Genomic DNA, 24,524 nt, shown 5'->3' on the forward strand with positions numbered 1-24,524 from the left:
GCCAGCCTGCAGGGCCTGCTGCCTTGCACGCCTCCCTCCTCCACACCTGGGAGCCTCAAGGGAGAACAGCCTACCTCACACCTCTTTCTCTCTACTCAGCATGTGCTATTACTCCTGTCCTGACCACACTTCCCACTCTCTCCTCTCCCTTTGGAACATGACTCACATCCTAAGTCTCCTGTAGGTGCCTGTCCTCCTCTGCCTCTCACCAGGCAAGCGTGGCCCTCCACTTACGCCCATCACATTGGACATCACATTGGTATCTCTTTCCTGAGCAGAGTCCCTGGCCTAGGGCATATACCAGGGATTCCTGCTACAGGAATGAGGGCTTCTCAAGGAGGGACACAGATTCAAGCAGGGGTGAACCAGCTCACCAGTCCATAGGACCTCTGGAAGGTTCAGCATCATTCACATGCCTAATAAACTCTACATTTCACAATGGCCACCCTAAACCTTAGCAACTTCACAAAGACACAGGGAAGTTCCTGGGGTGGGCTGCATCAGGCAAGGGGCTCTTGGTTCCAGCAACAGAGCCATTTTCTGGTCATAGTTTTTATCTAAGCATATCCCGTGTGCCAGGCATTGTGCCAAGCACTTTACAGGTATAACTCATTTATTCTTCCAAACAACCATAGAGGTAATCAGTGTTATCATCCCCATTTTACAAGTGACAGAGTGAGGCACAATAACACGGTCTGGTTAAAAGCTGGGAGCCACAGCCAAAGGATATCACATAGCCTTACTCTCTTACTCTACAAGAAAGTAAAAACGGAGCCCCAAAGAGGTATGAGGCTTTGGACAAGGACTCAAAGCAACTGCTGGCAGAGCCAAAGGAACTCAGACACCCTCCTAGCTGGCTTCAAGCTTTTCCCACTGCTCAATGTCAACTCTCAGTTAGGGGCCAGTGTCTTTGGGTCCCTAGGCCCTGCCTTTCTCAGATCTCCCAGGGCTATGAACTTCCTGTACCCTGCACTCCACCCATTCGATTCCACAGCACTGACAGATCTCTATCGGAAAACAGGTCAGGTCGGGAGTGGGTCTCACACTCCAGCTCTGTCCCCGCATAAAGATCTCTATCACCTTTATCAGAAGGATGGACAAGAATGCTTTGGGGACAAAATAAGGAAGGACCTCCCTATCTCTCTGCAGTTGTTCCTGAATGGCTAATTATCAGGGAAGATAGGGAGGAAAATTTTGCCTCAGAAGTGAGTCAGATTTTACACCCTCCCATCTCGAGAGTGTGTGGAGAGCCACAGCTGCAAACGTACGTACCGGCAGCCACTTGCCAATGTCCCCAGTGTGAAGCCAGCCGTCGCTGTCCAGGGCTTCCTTTGTCCTGTCTGGATCTTTCAAGTAACCTTTGAACACATTTGGTCCTCTCACACATATCTGTAGGGACAAACACCAGGTTTTTGTCAGCCCATACCATGAGGAATCTCACTCAACAGTAGGGCTGTCATGAGGTCTGTATAGGATAAGGTATCCTATCCCCCAGGAAGTTCACTGCGGAAACAGCTAGGATGGAGAAAGAGCACAGGAACAGCCACCAGCAGACTGAATGGTCTCCCACTTCCCTCAAATAGCATCATCTGTCTTCCATGTTTTCTCCCTGTCCTGCCCCTCTACCCCACCTCACCCCCTAGCCTCCTGCCTTCCCCCTCCCTTCAGCGTGTGCTGCTTTGTGACACTGGATGGGGTCTCCTCGGTTACTGACGGCTGGTTGATTCCACCAGGGATGCTCGAGCCCCCTGCTTCATGACAAGGCAGTCACTTGCCCATCTATTCTCATGGAGCGAACAGGTATAGGCCAGCTCTATCTCCCCCTTCTGGCCGGGTTGCAAATGGTCCCATTTTTGCTGAGACACAGGAAAGTTAACAGGCCACGTCAGTTAGGGGAAAAAATGGATTTTTTAAATTTAAAGTTTGGAAATTTCTTTTTTTTTTTTAAAAGATTTATTTATTTTAGAGAGCATGAGTGGGGGGAAGGGCAGACAGAGAGGGAGAGAGAATCTCAAGCAGACTCCCCACTGAGCACAGAGCCCAATTCAGGGCTCAATCTCAGGGCCCTGAGATCATAAACTGAGCCAAAATCAGGAGTTGGACACTTAACCGACAGAGGCACCCAGGTGCCGCTACAGAAATTTGGGAATTTCAAATCTTGATTTAGACTAGCCCTGTTCAAACCCTGGGGGTCAGTTGCTTCATAAGCAAGAGAGGAAATTCTGAATTCAATGGAGTCAAATTAATCAGTAATCTAAAGTGACTTTACATGGAGGGTGAAAGGAAAACAATTCCATTTTCTTTTTTTGTTTGTTTGTTTTTTGTTTTCTTTTACTCACTATATGTGGCATCCAGAGGCATAAATGGCTATGTTCCTAAATTTACCTCTCCCTCTCCTTTGCAGGTCCAATAGTTCAGTTCCTCAACATCGATGAGCTTGATATGATTGCAGGGCAGAGGTGCCCCTACATGCCCTAGAACACCAAAACAATATGGCATTTGTCAGTGTTCAGATCAATTTCAGCACTAAACTGTTCCAGGCCATATAAAAATGGGGGAACAATACAGAAGGGGAGCAGTATACCTTTAGACAGGCATTTGTCACAAGCAAGCACTGATGATTTGAAAAAAGTTCTGGAGAAAAGACAGGCCAACCTCTGCTGGGCCTTTGTTTTGCATCTGATTCTTTTAAAAGCTAAACAGGCACTCCTGGCCCAGCACCCTGCACAAAGTCTGCAGGAGCTGGGGGGAGGGGTTGGTTCATACCCACATCAATCACAAAATCAGGATTCTTTTTACAATAGAGTCCATATTAAATGCTTTTCCCCCTCTGTCAGACCCTTGATTTGGATCATAAAATACTGTCATTATTACTTTTCTGCCAGTCACCAGAATGTTGGATAATGTGCATAGTAACCACCTAGAAATCTTGTTAAGATTTAGATTTCTGATGAGGCCTGAGAGTCTACATGTCTTACAGACACCCAGGAGATACTGATGCTTCTAGTCCACATACTATACTTAAGAGTAAAAAAGAAATAGAAGACAAGGATGAGATAACTCGTCCCTGAAAAATATGACTTCATATATTCCTGCTCATATATAATCCAACTGCACAATTACATCTAAGTCATTTTATAGAAATTATGGTTGTTAGCACAATTCACTAGCGAGGTGGAAGATGGTTAAGTAGGTGCTGGCCAAGGTCCTGAAAGAAAAGTGAGCCATGCAGATGAAAACTGAGGTTGTGACACTGGTTTCTTTTTCAACAAGAGGCTGCCAACTTTTATAATATTGTACAAAAAAATCTATCCTCTCATATGCAACATATTTTGCAAGTTTGATGATAAGGATGACTTAAAAAGGCAAAATCTCAAAAATCTTACATAGGAAAATGAGGAAGATGACAATAAGAGGGAAGAAAGTACCCAGAAAGATGGGGATACGTATTGAGTGGTCAGTAAATATGATGGCAGCAGTAAGAAAAAAGTTACTGATCCAGGACTTCAGAAGATCATTTTTGTAGTAAATTTTTGAGAGACAGAGACATCAAAGAATCTATATACAAGAGAGGTTTAATTTAGCTAGAATTTGGAGAGATAAACCTCAGAGAAAAATGCTTCTGTCTTTGATGTGATCAAATATGATTCCAATTTGGAATCCACCTATCATGTTTCTGCTGACTGCCTCAATATACTGAAAATAGTATTGCATTACTATGCATATTTCTTTTCCACATGCATCACCTTGAGTTTTCTAGTGTGTAGTTGAGCAAATTTGAGGTTGAAGAGTGGCCCCAGACTCACAGAGGAAGTTGGTATCCTGAAGGATTTTGCTCAGTGTTTTTTAGATTCTTCCAGTGCCTGGTCTAAATTTGGTGATGGACAATACAGGGGCTACATATTGCTTCCTCCTTGCCCTGGAAGATGAGTCTGTTCAGAATGAGGGCATGGAAAGGAGCTGCTCCTTCCTGAGGATGCTGTTGCCTTTTAGACATTAACATTATAGGAGACCCCAAAGAATCTCAGAAATGGCCCTTTAAGAAATAGTGCTCGGTCACTATGAACTTGCCCTTCTTTCCTAAATCATATCCAATTCATGGCTGCTCCCTTTATTCTAAAATAGGTTCCCATCTACAAAATCCAACATGCTGTTATTTACTGGTATTAAAAGCATTTTTCTACCTGGAATTATATACTGTGATCTATTGCTTCTTTTTTAATGACTTCTAGTTATCTATAAAAGAAGTGGGAAAATACTAAATATATTTGGAAAAGAATATGTACCAAAGAGAACAACACCCAGTATGCCACGACCCAGACATAACCACCATCAGTGTTTTTCTTTCTTTTCTGTCACTATTTTCCTAAGTGCCCACATAAGTTAGCTTTCTGTAAGGAAGTTTGAGATCAGCATGAGTCTTTCCCACATGATCTCTAGCCCATCCTACCTGAGGTCCAATCCCCAGGTGTGGTGAAGGTACATCCAGCGGTGCACTCAGTTTGGCCATAACCTTCATAAACCTTCAAACAAAAAACAAAACTACACTGTAAGTATATGTGCTCCTACATCTGACTGGCTGCCCTTTGCAGCCAGTGAACCTCCCATGGAGCATGTGGCTGTTCCACGCTGGGGAGTGTGGTGGGGGTGGGGGGGGTGCGGGGAGGGAAGCTCCTCTAGGGGAAATTGAATGCAGACAACATGTGTGGTTCCTTGGCTTGGAAGAAGGGCTATTTTTTTTTGCAGACACTTAGTAGAGAAGGTTATTTGGTTTGGGGGTGAAGATTTCTGACCTATTTTCAACTACTGACTTTATTTTTCATTTGGATAACATTATGAAAGAGAAGTATTTTATTTTATTTTTTTAAGACAAGTATTTTAAAACTTACTGTACGTTTCCCTTTGGCTCTGTAAAATATTCCTTTCTAGAGCCCCATGTGCTTGTAGGAATACACCATGTGTGAGAGTCTGCCTTTAGGAGTGGTCGGACTATGTTGGTACAGAATAGGATGACAGTGAAAGGAGCACTGGTTTCTAAGGTATATAAACTTAAGCATGCACATTTATGAAACAGATACACCTACTTTGCATAAAATATATGAGTCATAGCCCTGCGTATGCAGGAATTTAATAAATATTAATTGAATGGATAAATGAAGGAATGAATATTTTAGAGATGACAAAACCTATTTAATCAAATAACAAAACACCAATGGAGTTCATCCCCCATCTCGACGGCTCCTTTTCTGGATTGGGAGATATTTTTTTTTTAATTTTTATTTATTTATGATAGTCACAGAGAGAGAGAGAGGGGCAGAGACACAGGCAGAGGGAGAAGCAGGCTCCATGCACCGGGAGCTCGACGTGGGATTCGATCCAGGGTCTCCAGGATCGCGCCCTGGGCCAAAGGCAGGCGCCATACTGCTGCGCCACTCAGGGATCCCTGGGTTGGGAGATATTTTGCAGGTTGGAGAATGCAGAGATGCTGGCTCAAGTGCAGTATGGGTTCTCTAGCACAATGATGATCCATATATAGTTTAACTACCCTTTTTCTCAGAGTGGGTACACTTGGACTTTGCAGAATGTCACAAGAGCATCTTGGCTTTCACTGACTCTGAGCCTTTTTCATCCTCAGAGGAGGGAGCTTTTGTCCCACTCAATTCCTGCCCCCAGGATCTTTCTCCAGTAGAGACTGTAATGGGCTCTGCCCTGACACACATCCCATTGCCCCTACGGAAAGCCACATGGAGACTTTACCTGGCATCCTAGAGCAGCCCGGAGGAATCCCAGGACTGTCGGTGATGCAGGGGCTGCTCCGGTGACAATCATCCTCACGCATCCTCCAAGACTGGCCTGTGGGAAGAGAAAAGAATCTGCCACAGTTTGTGCTGCTGGAGATGGCGTATAGCCCATGTAGGCCCTATCCAAGGTCAACATTCAACAGTTGGACTTTACCTGGCCATACGGTAGGGATAAAAGAGAAGGTCTGAGGCTGCATACCACATGAGCTGAAGGAATCTTATCTCCTTTCAAATGAATCAATCCAATCAGCTTTGCAACTTGACCCGCAATATGGCCAACTCCTCTGTGTCTTTGGAGGTAAGTACCATTAATCTGCGTACTATTCTATAACTTTGGCTTTCCCTTCTTTAAAGTACACAGCTTTTTCCTCACTCTCCCATCATTTGCAAGTAGCCAAAACAATTACTTAGGACAATTTCTTCCCACTTCCATTGTAATGGCACAGCCTTTTCTCATTTTTAAATCAATACCATGCTCTACTCTGTTTACTATGCACTGCAGAGGACAACGGATTCTTTAAACACTTTGTTTCTGTAAGTTGAGCCAAGGGAGTTTAAATATTAATTGTCTTAGCTAAAAATAGAGTAGTAAGAAAAAAACGAGTAATGCTACTAATTAGCTACAAATTCCTTGGGTATTTGTAGAGCCTGAAAACTTATATGGGGATACAGCAGTGAGTAATTCATGATTGGCCCAGTCCAGGAGGGGTTGAAGGAATAGGAAATAGGAAAGGAAAGGAAGATTCTTGGACACTGGGTAGAACCTAGTGCTGTTGGAAAGCCAGCATAGCCAAGGCTACAGGGAGGGGCAAGAGAACCTTCAGGCCATAGGAATACCTGATGGACCTGGCCACTAAAGGGCAAAGTTGCCTGTGGAGGCCAGGGGGCCTACTTTCCAGGAGTCCTTGCTGGTTGCTTTTTGGCAAATATCACACACACCCAAATAATAAAAAGGAGTCCTTTAATACTTCAATGGTAGCTTAAGCTTTGATTTCATGAGCAAATGAGTTATTTTATAAGACTACAGGCCACTGGAATAAGCCTCCCAAATTCTTCCCTAAGACCACCTGGGTGTCACTTGTTCATTTTCTTACCTGAATCTTATTAAAGAAGAGTTCATCCCAGATACTATCATTCCTGATGATTCCACTCCGGACCTCAGCCTGCTTACGTTTTGCTGCAAACTCCAGGAGCCAGCGCTTTAGTCGTGTGTCTGCCTGGCTGAAGATCTGAGGAACAGAAGTAAGAAGCAGCTGTCAGGCCTGTGTGTACTACCTTTAGACAGACACTCCTCGCCCACCTAACCCACGAAGAAGGCAAGCCTGACCAACAGAGAAGCCATGCTCCATTTTGCCTCTGCGGGAGGTCAGTGGGTATGCGACACCCAGCTAAAGGTTAATCAGCATCTGGTCACATTGTGGGGATAGACATTCCTGAAGAAAAATCTCCTTAAATAAGGTTTTAGAGAATTGGAAGAAAACAGGAGAAGGAAGGTGAGAGTGAAGGAAGAGAAGAGGCAAATTCTAGGACCTCATGCCCCAGGAAGCATGGAAAGCCTGCCTGGGGCTCCAGATCCTGTCCAGACAAGTAGATGCACAGCAGCTTAGTCTGGCCAGAGACTCCCTATAGGGCTTACCTTGTCATACATCCGGTTCAGCAATCGAGGGACCACAGGGAAGATAGTGGGGCACAGAGCCTTCATGTCATCTGAGAGGAGACGGATGTCTCCCTGGAAGAAGCCGACACGTCCCCCATGGCAGTAGACAACAGACTGGAGGGAGAGGACAGGAAGAGAGAAGTCCCTCAGGGTAGTCACTCCTGGTTGTAGTCCAAAGCTCTGCCCTACATGGAGGGCACCCATGACCCCCTAACCCAGCTCTGGCTGCTGCCATGAGACACTCAAGAATACCATCTGAGATGCTCTCCCTTCCCATTAAGACCCACTCGGCATGGGGGTGAAGTAGCAAGAGACAGAGGGGAATCCTGAGTCTTTGGAAGATGCAGAGCAGCAAGGCTAAGTGGAGCCTACTCCCTCACACTCAATTCCCAAGCCCTGGGCAAGGACCTCCCTGGGAACTCAGGTCTTTGAGCTGTACCGCACCCTATCGATGGGTCCACTCCAGGTCTGTGGATTTCCCTCAGGGATACCTGGAATGCTGTACAGTGCCCATGAGTACTATCAGACACTGTTTATGTTGGCTGTGGGTGTTACTTGATGGAGGGCCAAAGGGGGGGCCGGGCTGATTCTTAGTGGGTTTAGGAATATGCCAGGGGCTGAAAACATGCTCTTTTCTTTAATGTTCACAGCAACTCTACGAGTGAGGCAGCATTTATATCTCCATTTCACAGGCGAGGAATGCAAAACTCAGAGAGGTAAAGGGACTTGCCCAGAGTCACAAAACTAGCTCATAGTAATGAACTATGGCATTCTAATCCAGGTCTGAAAAGCTGGAAAGCATGCCCTAATATACCAGCTCTCCCCCAAGTGAGACGGGAAAGGCTTAGAAGACACGGCTCATTCACAGGCTGGTCCCTTGAGTGACACATGCGTGGAAAATTCTTTGTTCCCACAACCTTATGTGGACCACCCCCACCCCCACCCCCACCTCCCACAAGGCCGGTCTCAGGGCCAATCATAACGCCAGTCCCATAGCCGGAGTGAGGAGTCATGACAGTTGGATCCCCCAACTTCACTGTCTTGTTTTCCTCTCCAGGAGTTCATGAGTTTTGGAAGTTATGGTATATAAGTGTCTTGGCCATCATACTGCACAGAGTGTGAATAGTAAATCCTCTCTGAGCAGAGGCCATCTGCTGGGGCCTCTGTCAGCTGAGGCATATCCACAGGTAAGACAAGGCAGGCCTGGGGTCTTCCCTGGAGTCATACCAGAAGGGACAAGTCCGGTGGCCAAGGTCCCCTGACCCCTGTGGTACCTTCTGAGGACAGGGCAGTTTAGTTCTACTTCATGGCACCAGTGACAAGTGACACCCTGCTAGGGTCCTGGGTTCTGGGCACAGATTGTGCCTCCCTGGAGCCGGGCCTTACCTGCACCATTCGCTCAAACATGTGTGCTAAAGGCAAATAGGAAATGTGCACATCCGCACAAGTGGGAGCCCACTGACTCTGTAAGAAAACAGAAGGAGCCCAGGCAAGGCCCGGTCAGTCAGGTGGGCGTCTTACCTGGATTACTCTCTCAAACATGTGAGCCAGAGGCAGGAAGGAGATGAGCACATCGTCCTGTCTCGGAAAGATCACTTTCTGCAGGTGACGGGCATGGGAGACAGAAAGGAAAGAAACACTGACAGGAAGACGACAAGAGAGTCATAAAACAATACAGAGAAAATGGTCCTGGAGGGGCAAATAGGAAGAGGGGGAGGGGGGCAAGGGGGGTGGAGGGAAGGGGGCAGAGAGAGGGGCGAGATGAAAGAGAGAGAAAAAGTGTGTGTGTGAGAGAGAGAGAGAGAGAGGGAGAGGGAGAGGTATATGAAAGACGCAGGAAGAAAAGAGGGAGAGAGAGACAGGGCAGCGTAGGAGGCGGAGTGTTAGGGCGCAGCCAGTAGGTCTAGGTTATCTGCAGAAGCAAAAAGCCCAGTGAAGCACACATAAACCAGCAGAGCCCAGCTCCGCAGGGAAGTCTCCTCGGGGGGCCAGGCCCCACTTCGCCATCTTCCTGGGCCACCTGGGCAGGGAGTTTGAGGGTCTCGGCTCGTTGGCACTTTCTGGTCCTTGTTCCAGAAAAGGGACCCAGGGAACCCTAGGTCTACACCAGTTGTGGCTGGGGTATGAGTCCCAGACAAACAGATGGCAGAGCCAGGCCTCACAAGCCATGGCCTGGGGACAGGGCCTGTGGGGGAGGCTCAGAGGAAGGCCTGCTGTGCCCCCCAGCCCACTATACACAGAAGGGACTGACCTCAGGGACAGAGGCTGCTCTGGCCAGGGGGATGTGCACAAGGCCAGCACTCAGGGGCTCTGCATTATGGGACTTCCCTGCCCCTGACCCCTTCACAGAGCCTTCGTCCTCCTGGGCTGGCTTTTGAACGAGCCTGGACAAGCCCCAGGAACCTGGCTTATGGCTCCTGACTAGGTTCAGCCACAACAGTCTCTCAGAGTCTTTTACCAGAATCTACCAGTACTCGGGGGCATATACTCCATAATGCCATCAGGCATGAATGTGGAGGATGATCTTTCTCCACAGTGGAGAAAAAGCCTAACTTACATGAAAAGGAACATTCCGTTCTCCTGAAGGAAACTTGCAGGACTTATGGATACTCACCACTTGAGGAAAAATGTCCTTCCTTCTTAGCCAGTTATAAAATGCTAACATGCTTTTGTCAAGCCAAGATATTAAGGGTTTTTTGTTTGTTTGTTTTTACTTTAGATTTACCTTTTAAAGTACAGTCTTACAAATTAGCAGTTGCCGTTGTTTCTCAGACTCTAGTAGTCCTTAAACACAAAATGACTGAATTAAAGCCTGGCCTATTTGAAAAACAAGTTATTAAGGATCACTTTCTAAATAAAGGTATACATAAAACCACAGAAAGCTCACTTTTTTGCAGTTAAAAATGAAAAATAGGTTCACATGTTTCTCTTTCTGGGATCTTAGCACTCTTAAAACTCAAATTGGCTATTTATGAGGTATGGATCATTTCAGAGTTTGGGGGGGGTTAAAGTGTTGCTCTAATGACAACAGAAACTCCTGCCTGGGAAAGGCAGCTCAGATTACATTGGGGAGGGGGGATAAAAAGAAAACAAATAAAAAGCCTCTGAGGCTTGAGAGTATCCTCAAGAGACACCTGCTTTAGTGAGACTACTTTATTCACCTCTGTCACTTTCAGAAAGCCTGAGAAATCAGCCACCACGTTCCCATGGGTAAGCATCGCACCTTTTGGGTTCCCTGAAAAGAGAAAACAAAAAGGCAAATTAGTTGGAAGCTCAAGGGCCACTCCTTGAGAAGACTGTCCAAGTTGACAGTCCCACTCTGTACTGCCCATCCAAGCCTCTGGCCTTCCTCTGCAGCCACTTTAGAGTCTTAGACAATGAATGCTGTGTCAGAGACGTTCATCCTATAGACCCTCAAAGCCCACCTTGAGGTCCCAGCAGCTTAGGACCAGAAGACAGGTGACAGTCACACAGCCAGGCTGTCCCAAGGCTTGACAGGCTGGCTACTTGTGGCCTGTGCCTTCCCCTCTTCTGCCTCTTGGGGAAGCACAGGCTCTAGTCTCCTCAGATACTGAGTACCCTGTGCTGCTTTCTGGGCTGAGTGGGTCTAGTCCCCAGAATCCAGCAGCCATCTGTGCTGTGCTGGCAGAGGACTTCCTTGCTGCACGCAGCACCAGGAAAGGCCCTAGGCTCAGGCCAGGCTAGAGGAGCAGAGCACAGGGGCAGCCCCTCCTGCCAGCTCATCGGCAAAGACAGGACACGGATATTCTCACTTTGTCTTGATAAGACCTTTCACTACTGCTTGTAGTAACCCCAAGTCTGCTAGAATGACTCAGAAGACAGAAGCTAGATGGGGACCCAGGACACAGTGGGTTGGGAGGGAGGCCAGCTAGTCACCATTTCATGTCAGGGTGGACACAACATGTGCTGGACACAACTAACTGGCTTCAACTCCTGGCCTTGCCTGTCACTGCCAGCATAGCACAGGGAAGCCATCTGTCCTCTCTGTTCACTTACCTGTAAAATAAGGACAATGCCTACCTCATTGGCTTTCAGAAGGTCTAAGGATATAATCCATGTGCAAAAGATGTTAAATTAGAAGATTCGACTAAGACAGCAGATAAAACATTTGTGAAACTCCAAACGTGAGGGGCCAGGCCATGAGCAGAATTTACCCGGTATATATTAAATACACTAATATGTTAACTTTGCAATCCTTACCCAGAAAGAGGTGATAAAAGGTCTAAGTGAACAGAGATAAAGAGAGTATTGTAGTACATGCTACCACATTGTTCACTTTAAAATGTTTAATTTTATGCCAGGTGAATTTTAGTTCAATGAAGAAGGAGGAGGAGGAGGAGAGGGAAAAGAAGGAGGAAAAGAAGAAGAGAGAGAAGGAGGAAGAGGAGGAGAGGGAGGAGTTGAGGAAGGGGGGGGAAGGGAGGGGAGGGGGATAGGAAGAGGAGGAGAGATGGGAAGAAGTGGATTTGTGAGAAGAATTTCTTCAGAAAGAGCTACACAGTTCTAGACCCTGTCAAAGTGGGGAGGAATGAGGGATCTTCTTTCGGGGCCCAAAACCCAAGCTAACTCAAAGTTTGATCTGTTTCCTGCAGCTGAGGGTACCAGTGAGAAATGTGAAAACTGTACCTACAAATAAATAATAAATCCCAGGGACCAGGGATCCCTGGGTGGCGCAGCGGTTTGGCGCCTGCCTTTGGCCCAGGGCGCGATCCTGGAGATCCGGGATCGAATCCCACGTCAGGCTCCCGGTGCATGGAGCCTGCTTCTCCCTCTGCCTGTGTCTCTGCCTCTCTCTCTCACTGTGTGCCTATCATGAATAAATAAAAATTAAAAAAAAAAAATCCCAGGGACTGGATATGGAGTGTGCAGAGGGAATATCAATCTGAGAGGGTGGTGGTGGGAATGGTGGATTAAAAGAAAGAAAACCATTAGATTCCTAACTCTGGGAAACAAAGGGTTGCAGAAGGGGAGTGGGTTGGAGGGATGGGGTAACTGAGTGATGGGCATTAAGGAAGGCACACAATGAGATGAGCATTGGGTGCTGTACTTTGTGTTGGCAAACTGAATTTAAATAAAATTTAACAGGAAAAAAAAAGGCGTCTTGTCCACAGGTCAGTGTCCCCCTGACTCGGGGAAGCAGCTGGGAACACCACAGGCAGAAGCTGAAGGGGAGGAGGGAGCAGATAATCAAGAGAACTCCTGTAAGTGGCCATCTCTCGGTTTCATCTTTCCCACTTCCTTTTTCTCCCTCCCAACTTCCACCTGGTGGGAGTGAACCAAAAGCCTCAGAGCTGGAGGAGGAGAAACAGCAGAGGGAGAGGGGACAGGCAGCCTGCCCCACCCCGCCCTGCCTGCAGCCAGCCCTAGCTGGGGCCCAAGAAATGGCAGCGAAGTGGACCCACTTGTGCTTTGGACCTGCAGTTCTGAGATCAGGCTGTCTGTGACTTAGGGACAACCCCCCCCACACACACACACAGCCCGCTCCACCCCTAGAGGGGGAATTGACCTGGCAGTGATCAGAAAAGGTAAGTGAGGTGCCTGTTTTCATTCGGGGCAGAAAAATTCTGTCAGATGCAGGGGCATCAGGACGGGCCCATCTCAGTCTGACCCAGGTATGTAATGGGCGGGGGTTTTAACGAGTGCTCTGGCACACACAGCCATACTGCAGACTGCACGGAGGATTTTGGGGACACAGAGGGTTACAGGGTTTGAATAGGTAGCTGTTAAAATATCCTTCTTCTTTTAATGAAGAAGACCCATTGCACCTCTGCTGGTCATCCTTTCATCCCAGCATCCTTCCTCAAACCCAAGCCCATATTAAGAAGTGTCCCTGAACGATCCCTCGTGTATAAGTCCCACAGAGTCTCTGGGCTCATGAACTATCCTTAGAGTATCACCTGGAGATCCTTACCTCTGGATTCTCAAGTTCTGGAAACTTCTAAGGAATACCTCCAAAATGCTAGGTATGAAATCAGAGCTCCCACAAAATATGATCCAATGCTATAGAGCTTTAGATCTGCTAAGCTGGCTGACTTGCTCATGTCTAATACAACCTCAGAGTGGATGGCTGAGAACCTCAAGAGAAAGTTGTCTTCATTAATGAAAATTGTCTGAAGCCTCCATTCAGTTCAGTCCACAACACATATAAGGGTAGCAGTCACTCAGGTCTGCTTGGACAAATCTTTTTCCTCTCCAAAATGATGAGAAAAGTTTACACCTTTTAGAAACAAACCTTTAGCTCCATCTGTGCCTTTAAAGTTGCTCAGTAGGGGGGGTAGTAGCTCTTTTTCTGCCCCCAGGATGAAAACACAGGCACCTCACGCCTTTTCTGGTCACCACCAGGTAAGTTTCACGGGGGTCATAAGTCACAGACAGCCTGAACTCAGAACTGCAGGTGTAGGTCGAAAGTGCAAGTTGGTCCACTTTGCTGTGTCCCCAGCTAGGGCTGGCTGCAGGCCAGGCAGTCTGCCTGTCCCTTCTCGCTCTGCTGTTTTTTGTCCTCCTCCAGCTTTCTTACATGTATGAGTGAGGTTTTATAAACTTCCAATGAGTTACAGAATTTTAAAATGTTCCCAGAAATGTTCAAATGATTTCCTCAAGTCAGCCCTTGATGCAGTCCCAAAGGATGAAGGAGAAGCACATGTGGACAACAAATCCTGGGAGAAGATGCAAGGTCTGAGGTGGGGGGTAAGTAAGCCTTTGGAAAGTTCTGCTTGCTTCTCTGATTCCAGGACAAGTGCAAGCTTCTAGCAGTATTTCTTTCAAATGTGATATGGAAAAATTTCCAAGCTCCTCATATGGAGGAACAGGTAAGCATTTCTCACTAGACCCACGGCAAAGTTAAAGAACCAATGTTTGCTCTGGCTTTCTCCTCTTCTGGTGCAACATGGGCTGGAGGTGCAGCTGCCTGGGCCCCGACATCTCAGCAGCATGAGGCCTACTACCTTCTACTCATAGGCTGGCCATCCTCCCATTTGTCCTCCCTCCAGCTGCTGAAAGGATAAAAACCTCTTCGTTTCAGGTTCTGCAACTGTCATTTGGGCTTTAGCCAACATTCCTGGGCTGGCCATCCGTGGCTGATGTGCAGAAAGGCATTTCACTGGCTGAAGGTCTACACTGGATGGACACTGGCTCCAAGTGAGAATAGTTAATGGGAGTGAAGCTAAGCTCAAGGTTTCTCCTACAGGGGTGGGTGGGAGTGGAGCTGGGAGCAGTGCCGGGCCCTCTGGCTGGAGGTTCCTCTGGCTGCTTGTTTCCACTTTCACACAAAGATGGGTTACAAAAGATGCCAGTGACAGAAATGCTCTGGGAGCTTTCTAAGGCAGAGTATTCATCTCCCTGCTAGAGGGTCCCAAATCTTCTTTTAGGATTGAGTCTTACTTTCATCAACCCCATATCCACCATTAAAAAAATTTTTTTTAAACAATCAGACTTGAGAGCTGGTAGGAATACAAATAATATCTCTAATAGCAGCCAGTTACTGAACACCCACGAATGTGGGCACTGTGCTAGGTGGGCATCTCATGCATGGCAGCTCAGTTATTTCTTAAAATAGCCCATGCTACAGGTATCAGCTAGCTTCATCTAATATCCAAGGAAGTGGGGGCTTAAGAGAGGTCAAGAAATTCTCCTAAAGCTGCACAGCAGGAATACTGAGATTTTGTCAGTATGATGCATATGGTCGTATAAGTCCTGATCTGAATGGTGTAAAGCGAACACGTCAAGGAGAACATTTTCCCAAGATCCCACCTCTGAGCAGCCACAGACATAAGGCTGATGGGTATCTACATACTCAGCTAATGGACTGCAGATGGCTGAGTTTTGATGGGTGTCCCCAATCAGCAGAGACGAGACGCCTCCCCCTATACTTCCTCCCCTTCTTCTCCAGACAGGACACGTCTTTTTCCTAGTGGTACCTGGAAGCCTCCTCTCTCCTCTAATCTAAACCAAAGCTTTGTAGGACACCTGGGTGGCTCAGAGGTTGAGCGTCTGCCTTCGGCTCAGGTCGTGACACGGGGTCCTGGGATCGAGTCCCACATCAGGCTCCTTGCAGGGAGTCTGTTTCTCCCTCTACCTGTGTCTCTGCCTCTCACTCTGTGTCTCTCATGAATAAATAAATAAAATCTTAAAAAATAAATAAACCAAAGCTTTGGGGGCTCGGCTCCACTGAACAGCACCTCCCTTTCCTCTGTCTCCAGTGGCTTTTTCTCGATGCCACAGAACACTTTCAGGGGTTTCCAGGAAAATAACATGAGCCTCATCCCCTCCAAGCCTCTGTCAGCTCCACTCTTGCTCTATTGTTTCTTCGGAGCTAATCTGTTTTTTTTTACTTAAACTGTCTCTTACAGCCTAACATACATATAATAAAGTGCCCAAGTGAGTGTCAGCATGTCTTTTGGTGACATGGCCACCAAACTGAAGGAATTGTCCACACCTGTTGAAATCACAACCTCACCTCCCATTCACTGCTCATTCCACTGCATCAGCCTCTGCATCCAGCCTCCACTCTATGATTAGCCTTTGCCAAGAGCACCAGCAACATCCTATGGGCAACAGCTTAGCCACTGGACAATGCTGACAGATTCTATTCTGCTCTAGCATCTCCAGCTGTCTCCATGTGAAACTCCTGCCCCTATCACTCCTCCCCTGCCAGTGTTTCCAGATCCTGTCCCCAGACTACCAGTCCCTCAGTCAGCTCTCTCTCAAAGCAACATTTTCTTTCTTGCAGCCAATCCTCTGCATATGCTGTTCCCCCTGAGAGTGCCCTTCCTTCTATTCTCCTCCAGCTACCACTCTTTCAAGACTCTGCTCAGATGGACTTCCTCTGAGAATCCTTTCTGTTTTGCTCTTCTGACCTCTTGGTGGCCCAGTGCTCCATGCACCCTGGGATGCAGACCCTCGAGACAGTGACCAAATTTTACTGAACTGCTTGGTGATGTGAGCTGTGAGCTCAAGAAAACAGGGCTCTGGCTTATCCATCCCTGTGACCTCAGCCCCCAGCACTAGGTCTGATACATAGTGGATGCTCCATAAATAAGCTGAATGAGTCAATCTATATAAATTAGAAAAAGAATGCTAAAAACATAGATTGAGACCACTGTATTTTCTTCTCTGGGAAGACAGAGTACATATACTCATAGGACAGGTCTTAATTATCATTCCTGAGGCCAGATTTCCTTAACTGGACTATGTTATACCCACAAGTTGTCTTTTTTGGGAGGAGGGGGTGTCAGACTCCAGTCCAGCTGAAAGTCATTTTATGAATTTGGAATAACGAATCACATAACCATCCAGTAGCCATCCCTGAGTATAGACAAACCCCAAGCTCTCACCTCCTCCAGGACCTTGTTGGCCTGACTATAGGCTCCAAAGCACTGGCTTATTCTAGGAATTTCCACAGATGTTTCCATCACATACCAACAAAAAAATCTTCCCAGAATGATTCCACCAGAATCCTGAACCAAATATCAGGTTTAGATCATATTTTCCATCTTTCCTCACTGAAAGAACAGTATGGCTCTTGATGAAGCTGGGAGCCAGGACACTCAGTATGGAAAGGAAGCTGTATGCAGGCTGTGATGCCAAGGACATGTAGGGCTGATGTGCTTGACAACAGGATGGCTACCAGAAGCACAGCTCAGGCTAATGCAAGGGAAATCCAAGTACAGCCGGGCAGGGTGATAAGAGGTACACTACATCCTCCAGTTCTGCCCTGGCACCAGCAACACCTCTAGAATGGAAAGCTCGGGCACTAAATCACCACTCATTGGTCAGGTTCTGTACGTCCCACAACTTCCACCACACAGAGCCTGGGCAGGATGGCTTAGCTTCCAATTGTGATTTCATGGTCTGGAAAAGCACTAGACATGAGGCCTGCCCTCTCCAGCTGGGTGACAGCACATTTCTGCACTGTGAAGTTCTTTTCCAGATATGGGGGCAACATCAAGTGACTCGTTAAAAGCCTAGGGGAGTGCTCCAAGGGCACAGGTCCAAAGCTAAAGGCCACAGTAGTAACCTGTTCCCCAGCCTTGGAGAGACAGGTCACCAAAGTTTTACATCATGAAACTCATGACAAAAAACAATGTAAACCTGAAGGGCATTTCTGAATTCCAGGTTGAATCTAGATGTCAGCTCCTGGGGAGCAAGAGCTATGCTATTTATTTTCTGACAAAAATTAGCAATGTGGGGGGAAACCCTCAAACCCACTTAGTTAATGGTAAAAATCCATCTTGATCCAATAAGGTCATGTTTATCATGATCCGTCCTCATGGAGAGTCCTGCTTGTGGGGCTGGTCAGGATCTGCCAAATGACTAAGAGGCTAAGTCTGCGGGAAGCATGGGAAGCCCTGGTTTGCTGTAAGCCCCACCAAGAGCTAACATCAAGGCAGGCCAGTCCTCAGTCTGGAAAAAGAAGGCTGAAAATTCCTTGACCATTTAGGGAAAAGACAAGCAACTTTCCAAGTCAGCAGATGAGATGGAGCATTAGCATGGGAAGAGCACTGGGCTGGGCATTGTGGGACTAGGGCACAAGTCCCCTACCATCACCTACTAGTGGCATCCACACAGGACCAGCCCCCACATCTGCATGCCTCACAGGTGGTGCTGAGGCCCTAGCAGCTCAGTGACTGGGTGAGCAGGGCACTGCAGGCTGTGAAGTGCCATGGCCCTGACTGTGTTCCTCATGTGCTTCTTGCCCCCCAGCCTGCCCCAGGCAGCCTGCCTTGGCTGTCCCTGCAAACATCACTATGTATACTCTCTGTCAGCACCAGGCACGGGGTGGTGTTATTTCTGCTTATCCCTGTCCTGACAGCCATGTCCATGGCAAACCAGCCCCATGCTGCAGAGCTTTGGCACCACCTTTTCACACGCCATCCCCTCTCCTATTCAGCACTTTTAACCACCCTCATTACAAGGCGAGGAGCTGGGCAGAGTGGGTGGCAACGAGGTTAAATGACTGGCTTGTAGCTGCCCAGCCAGTGGTGGAAGTGGGACTTTGAGGCTCTCGGACACCAAATCCCACACTTGTTCCCTAGTCCCTGACACAAAGGCCAGGCAGAGGCAGGAAGTGGAGGGGTGAGAGCTGCCTCTCAGAGGGGAGTGATGGAACTCAGCTACCCAGCTCTTCTGTGGCTCCAGCGCCGGGGGATGGCATCCCCACCTTGTACCTCCCGGTCCACACTGTCCATCCATGTCCAGCCACCTGTACTGCCTCCTGCCGAGCACTGGGGGCAGCAGGAGGGGCCCGTCATCTGTAGCCAAGCACAGGACAAGGCTCAGCCCAGGCCATGGAGTGCACCAGAGACCCCTGCATCTGCCCCACCAAGGCTGTGGGGAAAAGGCTGTAGGTGGCCCTGGCTGATGATCTGGGTGCCTGTGCTCACCTGTTGTGCCGCTTGTAAAACACACAATGGAGAGGTCGCTGGGCTTCGGGGGCTGCAGAGTTGAGAAGAAGTGTGCGTTAAATAGACCCAGTATGGCCAGCCAGGGCCCAAGAGCCCTGGGCCCCTCTACTAGCCCCACTGGCCATGTGTAGGTATGGGGGTCTGTGTGGGTACATGTGCACACCCCTGTGTGCTGCAGTCAGAGAGGCGGGCTGGCAAGTCCCCAGGAAAGGGGGAAAGAGGCTGAAGAAACCTACTGGACGCCTGGACATCCATCTGTCCCACTAACCTCTTACCTGGTTCTGCTGCTTCCTCAACTTGAATCTGAGCTGAATTCTAGATGGGATCAGGCTGTAGTGGCCACATTCAGGCCTCTAAAAGAGACCACACCTTTCTAGTGGATGTGATCTGGTTCCACCCTTCCTTCCCACTTTCTTCCAAATGTCTGGGGTTAGGCTTGGGAGGAGAACACATGGCCCAGGAACTGAGCTTCCCACTGTGTCACCAAGACTGCTCTGCGTCAGGCCCTTGCCCCTGGCACTGGGCACACAGTCCTGGGGTCACTGGGAGGAACCTATCGTGTCTGCTTATGCAGAGGAGGTGACATGAGCTGAGAATGAGGGACAGGCCAGATCTCTCCAGATAAATGGAGGGTGGGCTCTGGGAGAGGAACTAGCCTGGCCATTGGCAGAGGTCAAAGAAGCAAGAGCATGCCAAGGAGTCGGAGAATAGTGCTCTAAGGCCTTGTATGGAGGAGGTGGGTACATTCCAGGGCTACCCGTGAAGGGCCGGCCTACGTAGGACAAAGCTCAGGGACAGGTAAGAAGAGTGGGAAGAACTGAGCTGGAGGCGAGAAGCCTTGTAAGCAAGCTTAAAACCCCCACAGGGCCCTCCCAGGGCCAGTGACTGTCACTGGTGACTTAAGCCCAGGCAGTATCACTTTGGGGTGACACACAGAAAAATTCACAGAGCAGAGATGAACAAAGACAGCAGACATCAAAAGGCCACTCAGCCCCAGAGTTCATTTCTGGTTGTGTTGCTGCTTCTGCTCACCCCATCCTGACAGAGTTCACTACCTTCAGAAAAAAAAAGAAGCCTTCCCAAAGAAGCCTTCCTAGAGAACCTAGACTGGCCAGGATTGGCTCCCTTTTTTCTCACTCCTAAATGTCAGACTCTTGTTGCAGGCCCCTTTCTAGACCACTCCCCATACCTCCCCCCCCCCCCCCGCCCCCGCAGAAGTCCTGGTACATTTCCCAAGCTGCTCACAGTGGCTGCTTATTAACACAAGGGGGCTGCTCTGACCTCCTATCAAGCCCCTGGCAGGGAGTCTATGAGGATAAGCCCTGCTCAGCATCTTGCTCAAGAAAGACCCACTGGCAGATGAGCTTACCACAGGAGCATGATGATTCTGTTGGCCACATTCCTGGAAGAGAAAAATCCTATTTTTAAATGCTCAAAAGCTCTTATCAATCAACACAAGCAAAAAACCTAAAAAAAATCAAAATAAACTCAGCATACTATGCCCTGCCCTTGTACCCAGCCTAGAGTTCAGGATTCCCTATTCAGACATAGCCCATGTGGAGAAACCACCTGAGTGGTCTCCTCAAATACACATCCAGGCCTAGGCCATCCTGCACATTACAGCCAAGGTGCTCAAGGCCCAGGGCAAGCCTAGGCACTGTGCACATGCATAGTTGGGGAGACAGCTTGAGGTGCCCACCTGGACAGAGTGGCTGGGTGACCTGGACTTCTAGATAAATGGTCAGGGATAGAGGGGCAGATGGGAGTTGCCACTGTATATGAGGCCCCAAAAGCCATGAAAGGGTACAAGTATACAGGCATTACAAGCATAGTTAGAAATGTACAGGCATGTAGGAGGACAAATGGAGAGCCCAGGGGCCTACATCCAGTAAGGTATGGTTGGGGTCAACTGCTACTGAGCAGAGTGTGAGTTCTGGGAGGCCAGGATGGCCTGTGTCACTCCAGCAGGCAAGCTGCCATCAAACCCACACCTCCAGAGAGGTCACACACAGAAAAACTGGTTCTGCTGGCCGCTGGGAGTCTCAGACACATTGGAAGAACCTCTCAAAGACTCTGGGACCTCATCTCTATAGTCCTCAGGTTCAGACAGGCTGATGGTTAGATGGAAAAAAGGAAGCCCCAGACACGACATAACTCTGGGGCAGGCTGGTACCATCACCCACGTGTTGGAGCTGTGTCATTAGCTGGGCCAACAAACTGAGCCTGTGGCTGAGAGGATGCCTATGAGCACCAACTCTACCACCCTCTGCCAGCCCTTGTGAAGCTTGCTCTGTTTTGACCCTGAAGAACTCTGATGGCCTAAGACATCCACCCCAGGGCATGAGAGGGGCAGATAACCAGCAGCTCTGGCTCATTGGCCCAAGTAGCTGTGGCCCAGTAAATAGCCCAGGAGCAGATCCTCACCTCCACAGCTTGCATGGACTTAATGATCACCCCGCACTCCTGCCCTCTTTCTTTCAGAGCCTCCTCGAACGGTTCCATGATGATGATGAGCTTGAGCCCCGGAGTCTCCTTCCTCTCCACATGTTCTAGCAGAAGCACGGCCTTCTGAGGTTTATCCACCACCACGGTGCTGATGTCAGCTGAAGGGACCATCAGGGAAAGTCAGGCTGTGACTGTGGGTACATGTGCCAGGCAGCAGAACTATGGACTGTGTGTGCCAAAGCTTGTGTATAAAAATGCATAAGAGAGGCCATGTGGGCCATATGGAGTGCTGTATAGAGAGGAAAGAGCAGGGAACTTGGGAGAAACCAAGGGCAAAAGACCAGGGAATTTCCTAGAGCAGATTCCAAGCATTCCTTTGCTCCAGGATCAGGCTCCGTAATCTCAGATCTGCTTGAGATATTTGCTGCACCCCCACCTCAGGCAACTGCCCCCAGCTATACTAAGCCTCAGAGACTTGGAAGCCCATGTGGGGACTGGTAGCCCCTTCATAGTAGCCAGGCTCTGTGTAAGGTGTCTTTCTGGGAAGTCCAACCAGGGAAAGCTACCTCAAGGGCCAAAGTGGAGAACGTTCTTTGAGGATGGAAGTGAAGTACTTACTAGTGTCAGACAATTAGTATAACCTGATGGGGGGAGGGGAGGGGATTCTAGGGGCTGGCTGCCAGTGGCAAGAGGGGGCAGTGGTGGCTCACCTGTGCTGATGATGTAGCGGATAGCACCAGGGCCCAGAGTGTCATAGAGTGGGACCACCACCATAGAATACGTGTAGCAGGCAAGCTCTGCAATGATCCACTGTGGAGACACACAGGTCTGGGGTTGGGAGAGCACAGAGCAGATAGGAGGGCTATACTGCCCTTATGCCCAGGCAACCAGGGAACTTGTTCTGGGTCCTACTGAGAAGGTTCTGTTCTGGCCCTCTCTGTGTGGCAAGGAATCCATGAGGCTAACTAGTTGTGCCTGCTTACCCACAACCTTTGGATCATGCATATCCCCAAGGAATTCTAGGACTCCAAACAGCCCAAGTGTATATAATAGGCTTGCATGGCCTTCTGCCCTGGGTCATTCTTCCCCCATGGCTCAGAACACAGCTTTTTGTGGGACTGGGTGGTATGGATGAGCTTGGCTGGGATTTCCACTCCTGATTAGGGGCAAAGCCAAGCGAATGAGGGGTGGCATGGACTAACTAGATCCATTTTTCCTCTTATCCCAAGCCCTACAAACAGTGGGAGCAGGGCTGTTTTATGATATTCAATCCCCCTACTCCACTGATACCTCCAAAACTTTAAGGCAGATGCTTACCTCTGGCCGATTTTGTGCAAAAACGCCAATAAACTGATCTGTACACGGTTTACAATTGTGTTGGAGAAGTCCAGACCCTAGAAATTCAGCCCTGTCGGCCACCTGCACACAGACATGAGGAAGTGATAGAAAGCAAGGACTTTTGGCAGGGGAGGGAGATCCCCAGGTGTGGATTCCTACAGGTCTGAGACCTCCCCAAGTCTCTGCCCAGGTCTGCTGGAAGCCCTATGAGGTTGCTGCCGGGAGTCTGGCAAAGAGGCCAGGCAAAGAAAAAATGACCCTCTGAGACCTCAGGGGGCCCTTGGGGGCTTGTACCTACAAGCCCCCAAGGGCCAGATCTACATGAGTCGACAGGGTGGGGCCTGTCCTCCATCACTCACCTCCTGATAGGACAGCCACTGATAAGGTTGTTTGGGCTTCCTGAAGCCAAGACAGGGTCCATTCCCTGCAGAGAGATAAGCAGGCCTTGTACCAGGGAAGATGGTAGGGTGGGGTGTCACCTGCACCTGCTCATCAGACTCCTGAATGGACATCCCATGCTGTCAGGTAGCCCATGAGTCAAGTGAACTGCCCCTTAGCTGCCTGTGTAACCTGCAGAAGCCCAAGAAGGCCTAAAGTACACAAGCATGACACATACTCAGGAATTAGGGAGGCCCAGAAATGTGGGATGACACATTACCAGTTCCCACCATGACCTGTGTGATGCAGCCCCAAGAGGACACAGAGACCTGGCCATGAGGCAGAAGCAGAAAATTGTCTCTCTGGAACCATTTTCTTTTGCCCCATACACTGTCTCACCCAGACATCTTAGAGGCTCAGGTTCTGAATCATGCCAACCAGTGGCCTGACAGTTTGAGGTTTATCAGGGGCTGCCCACAGGAGATATAAAGTATGGGCTGAGAGACAGCTTAAGGTCAGGCAGTCTGAAGTTCTAGAACAAAGCTGAGGTCAGCCCTTTGGCCACATAATGCAGCTATTTATCTGATGGGGTGAGAGAAGGGCCAAGAGTGGCTTTTCTCCTCTGATCCTGGGCACCACTCACCTCCCAGGCCCCTGGTACCTTGTTTGCCCACCACTACCTTTGCACCCGATCACTCCCTGCCACAGTGCCTCCACATCCCCACAGTCCCTCTCACCTGAGATGCTAAGCCCACGGCGGAACACCTGGTACATGGTTCTGGCATCATCATAGTAGTGGGTGAGCAATTGAGGGCCATCCCCGATCACAGATCGCCGGGCCCCACCACTGTCCTACGAGCCAAGCACAGGCCAGGGAAGCTGGCTGAGGCAGGCAGAGGCATCAGGAGAGGGCACCAGGATGCATCAGGCTGCACATAGCTTGGATGCACACCAGGGCCACATGGCTGGGGCTGTGACATGCTCTGTATGCATTCATACACAGCCTATACATAACACCTGGACTGTACACACACAACCTCTACACATGTTCACATACAGCCAGCTTGTCTACACTAGGCCTGTATGCACCCACACTCAAACACAGTTGGCTCACACACACAGCCCAGTACACTGATCTCCCATATAGGCACACAGTACCTCAACACCAGGTTAGCACACACAAAATGTACAGAATTTTAGTTACTGTTCATATGCACCTCTGGTTCACTCATTCAATGGAATGGGGAGTGTTGGCTACAGTCAGGCTACCCTCTGGCATCAGGATCAGCCTGCCAAGGTGGCTTTCATCTCATTTGCTGCTGCTGCTGTGCCCCTAGGTTAAGAATCATTTGGGTGTCAACCATCATTCACATAATAGCATGAATTAGTGTGTGTACTGGCTGAAGATACCTGTCTAGGCACGCTCTTGCCCATGCCACTTGATCCTTCCATAGCACAAATTGGCACTGTGTCTCTATACTA

At 48.8% G+C, this 24,524-nt stretch overlaps 1 protein-coding gene across 8 annotated transcripts in view; it reads right to left on the reverse strand.

Moving 5' to 3' along the window:
• The window catches only part of ACSL6 (acyl-CoA synthetase long chain family member 6), a 57,910-nt gene that overhangs the window by 14,422 nt on the left and 18,964 nt on the right, over positions 1-24,524 (reverse strand). For 5 of the 8 annotated variants that reach the window (XM_072840923.1, XM_072840925.1, XM_072840920.1 and 2 more), the window contains 15 exons: positions 23,780-23,894; positions 23,024-23,088; positions 22,644-22,745; positions 22,037-22,136; positions 21,306-21,484; positions 20,251-20,283; positions 18,861-18,912; positions 10,620-10,693; positions 8,980-9,057; positions 7,438-7,572; positions 6,896-7,030; positions 5,758-5,853; positions 4,451-4,523; positions 2,386-2,474; positions 1,273-1,389 (listed from right to left, as the gene is read on the reverse strand). In XM_072840923.1, coding sequence (XP_072697024.1) covers positions 1,273-1,389; positions 2,386-2,474; positions 4,451-4,523; positions 5,758-5,853; positions 6,896-7,030; positions 7,438-7,572; positions 8,980-9,057; positions 10,620-10,693; positions 18,861-18,912; positions 20,251-20,283; positions 21,306-21,484; positions 22,037-22,136; positions 22,644-22,745; positions 23,024-23,088; positions 23,780-23,894 — 1,443 coding nt within the window. Of the gene's footprint in view, positions 1-1,272; positions 1,390-2,385; positions 2,475-4,450; positions 4,524-5,757; positions 5,854-6,895; positions 7,031-7,437; positions 7,573-8,844; positions 8,923-8,979; positions 9,058-10,619; positions 10,694-18,860; positions 18,913-20,250; positions 20,284-21,305; positions 21,485-22,036; positions 22,137-22,643; positions 22,746-23,023; positions 23,089-23,779; positions 23,895-24,524 lie in introns of all 8 variants that reach the window. The other 3 variants (XM_072840921.1, XM_072840922.1, XM_072840927.1) reach the window with 3 other exon arrangements.

Source organism: Canis lupus, chromosome 10 (genome assembly GCF_048164855.1).
Source record: "Canis lupus baileyi chromosome 10, mCanLup2.hap1, whole genome shotgun sequence".
Taxonomy (NCBI): domain Eukaryota; kingdom Metazoa; phylum Chordata; class Mammalia; order Carnivora; family Canidae; genus Canis; species Canis lupus.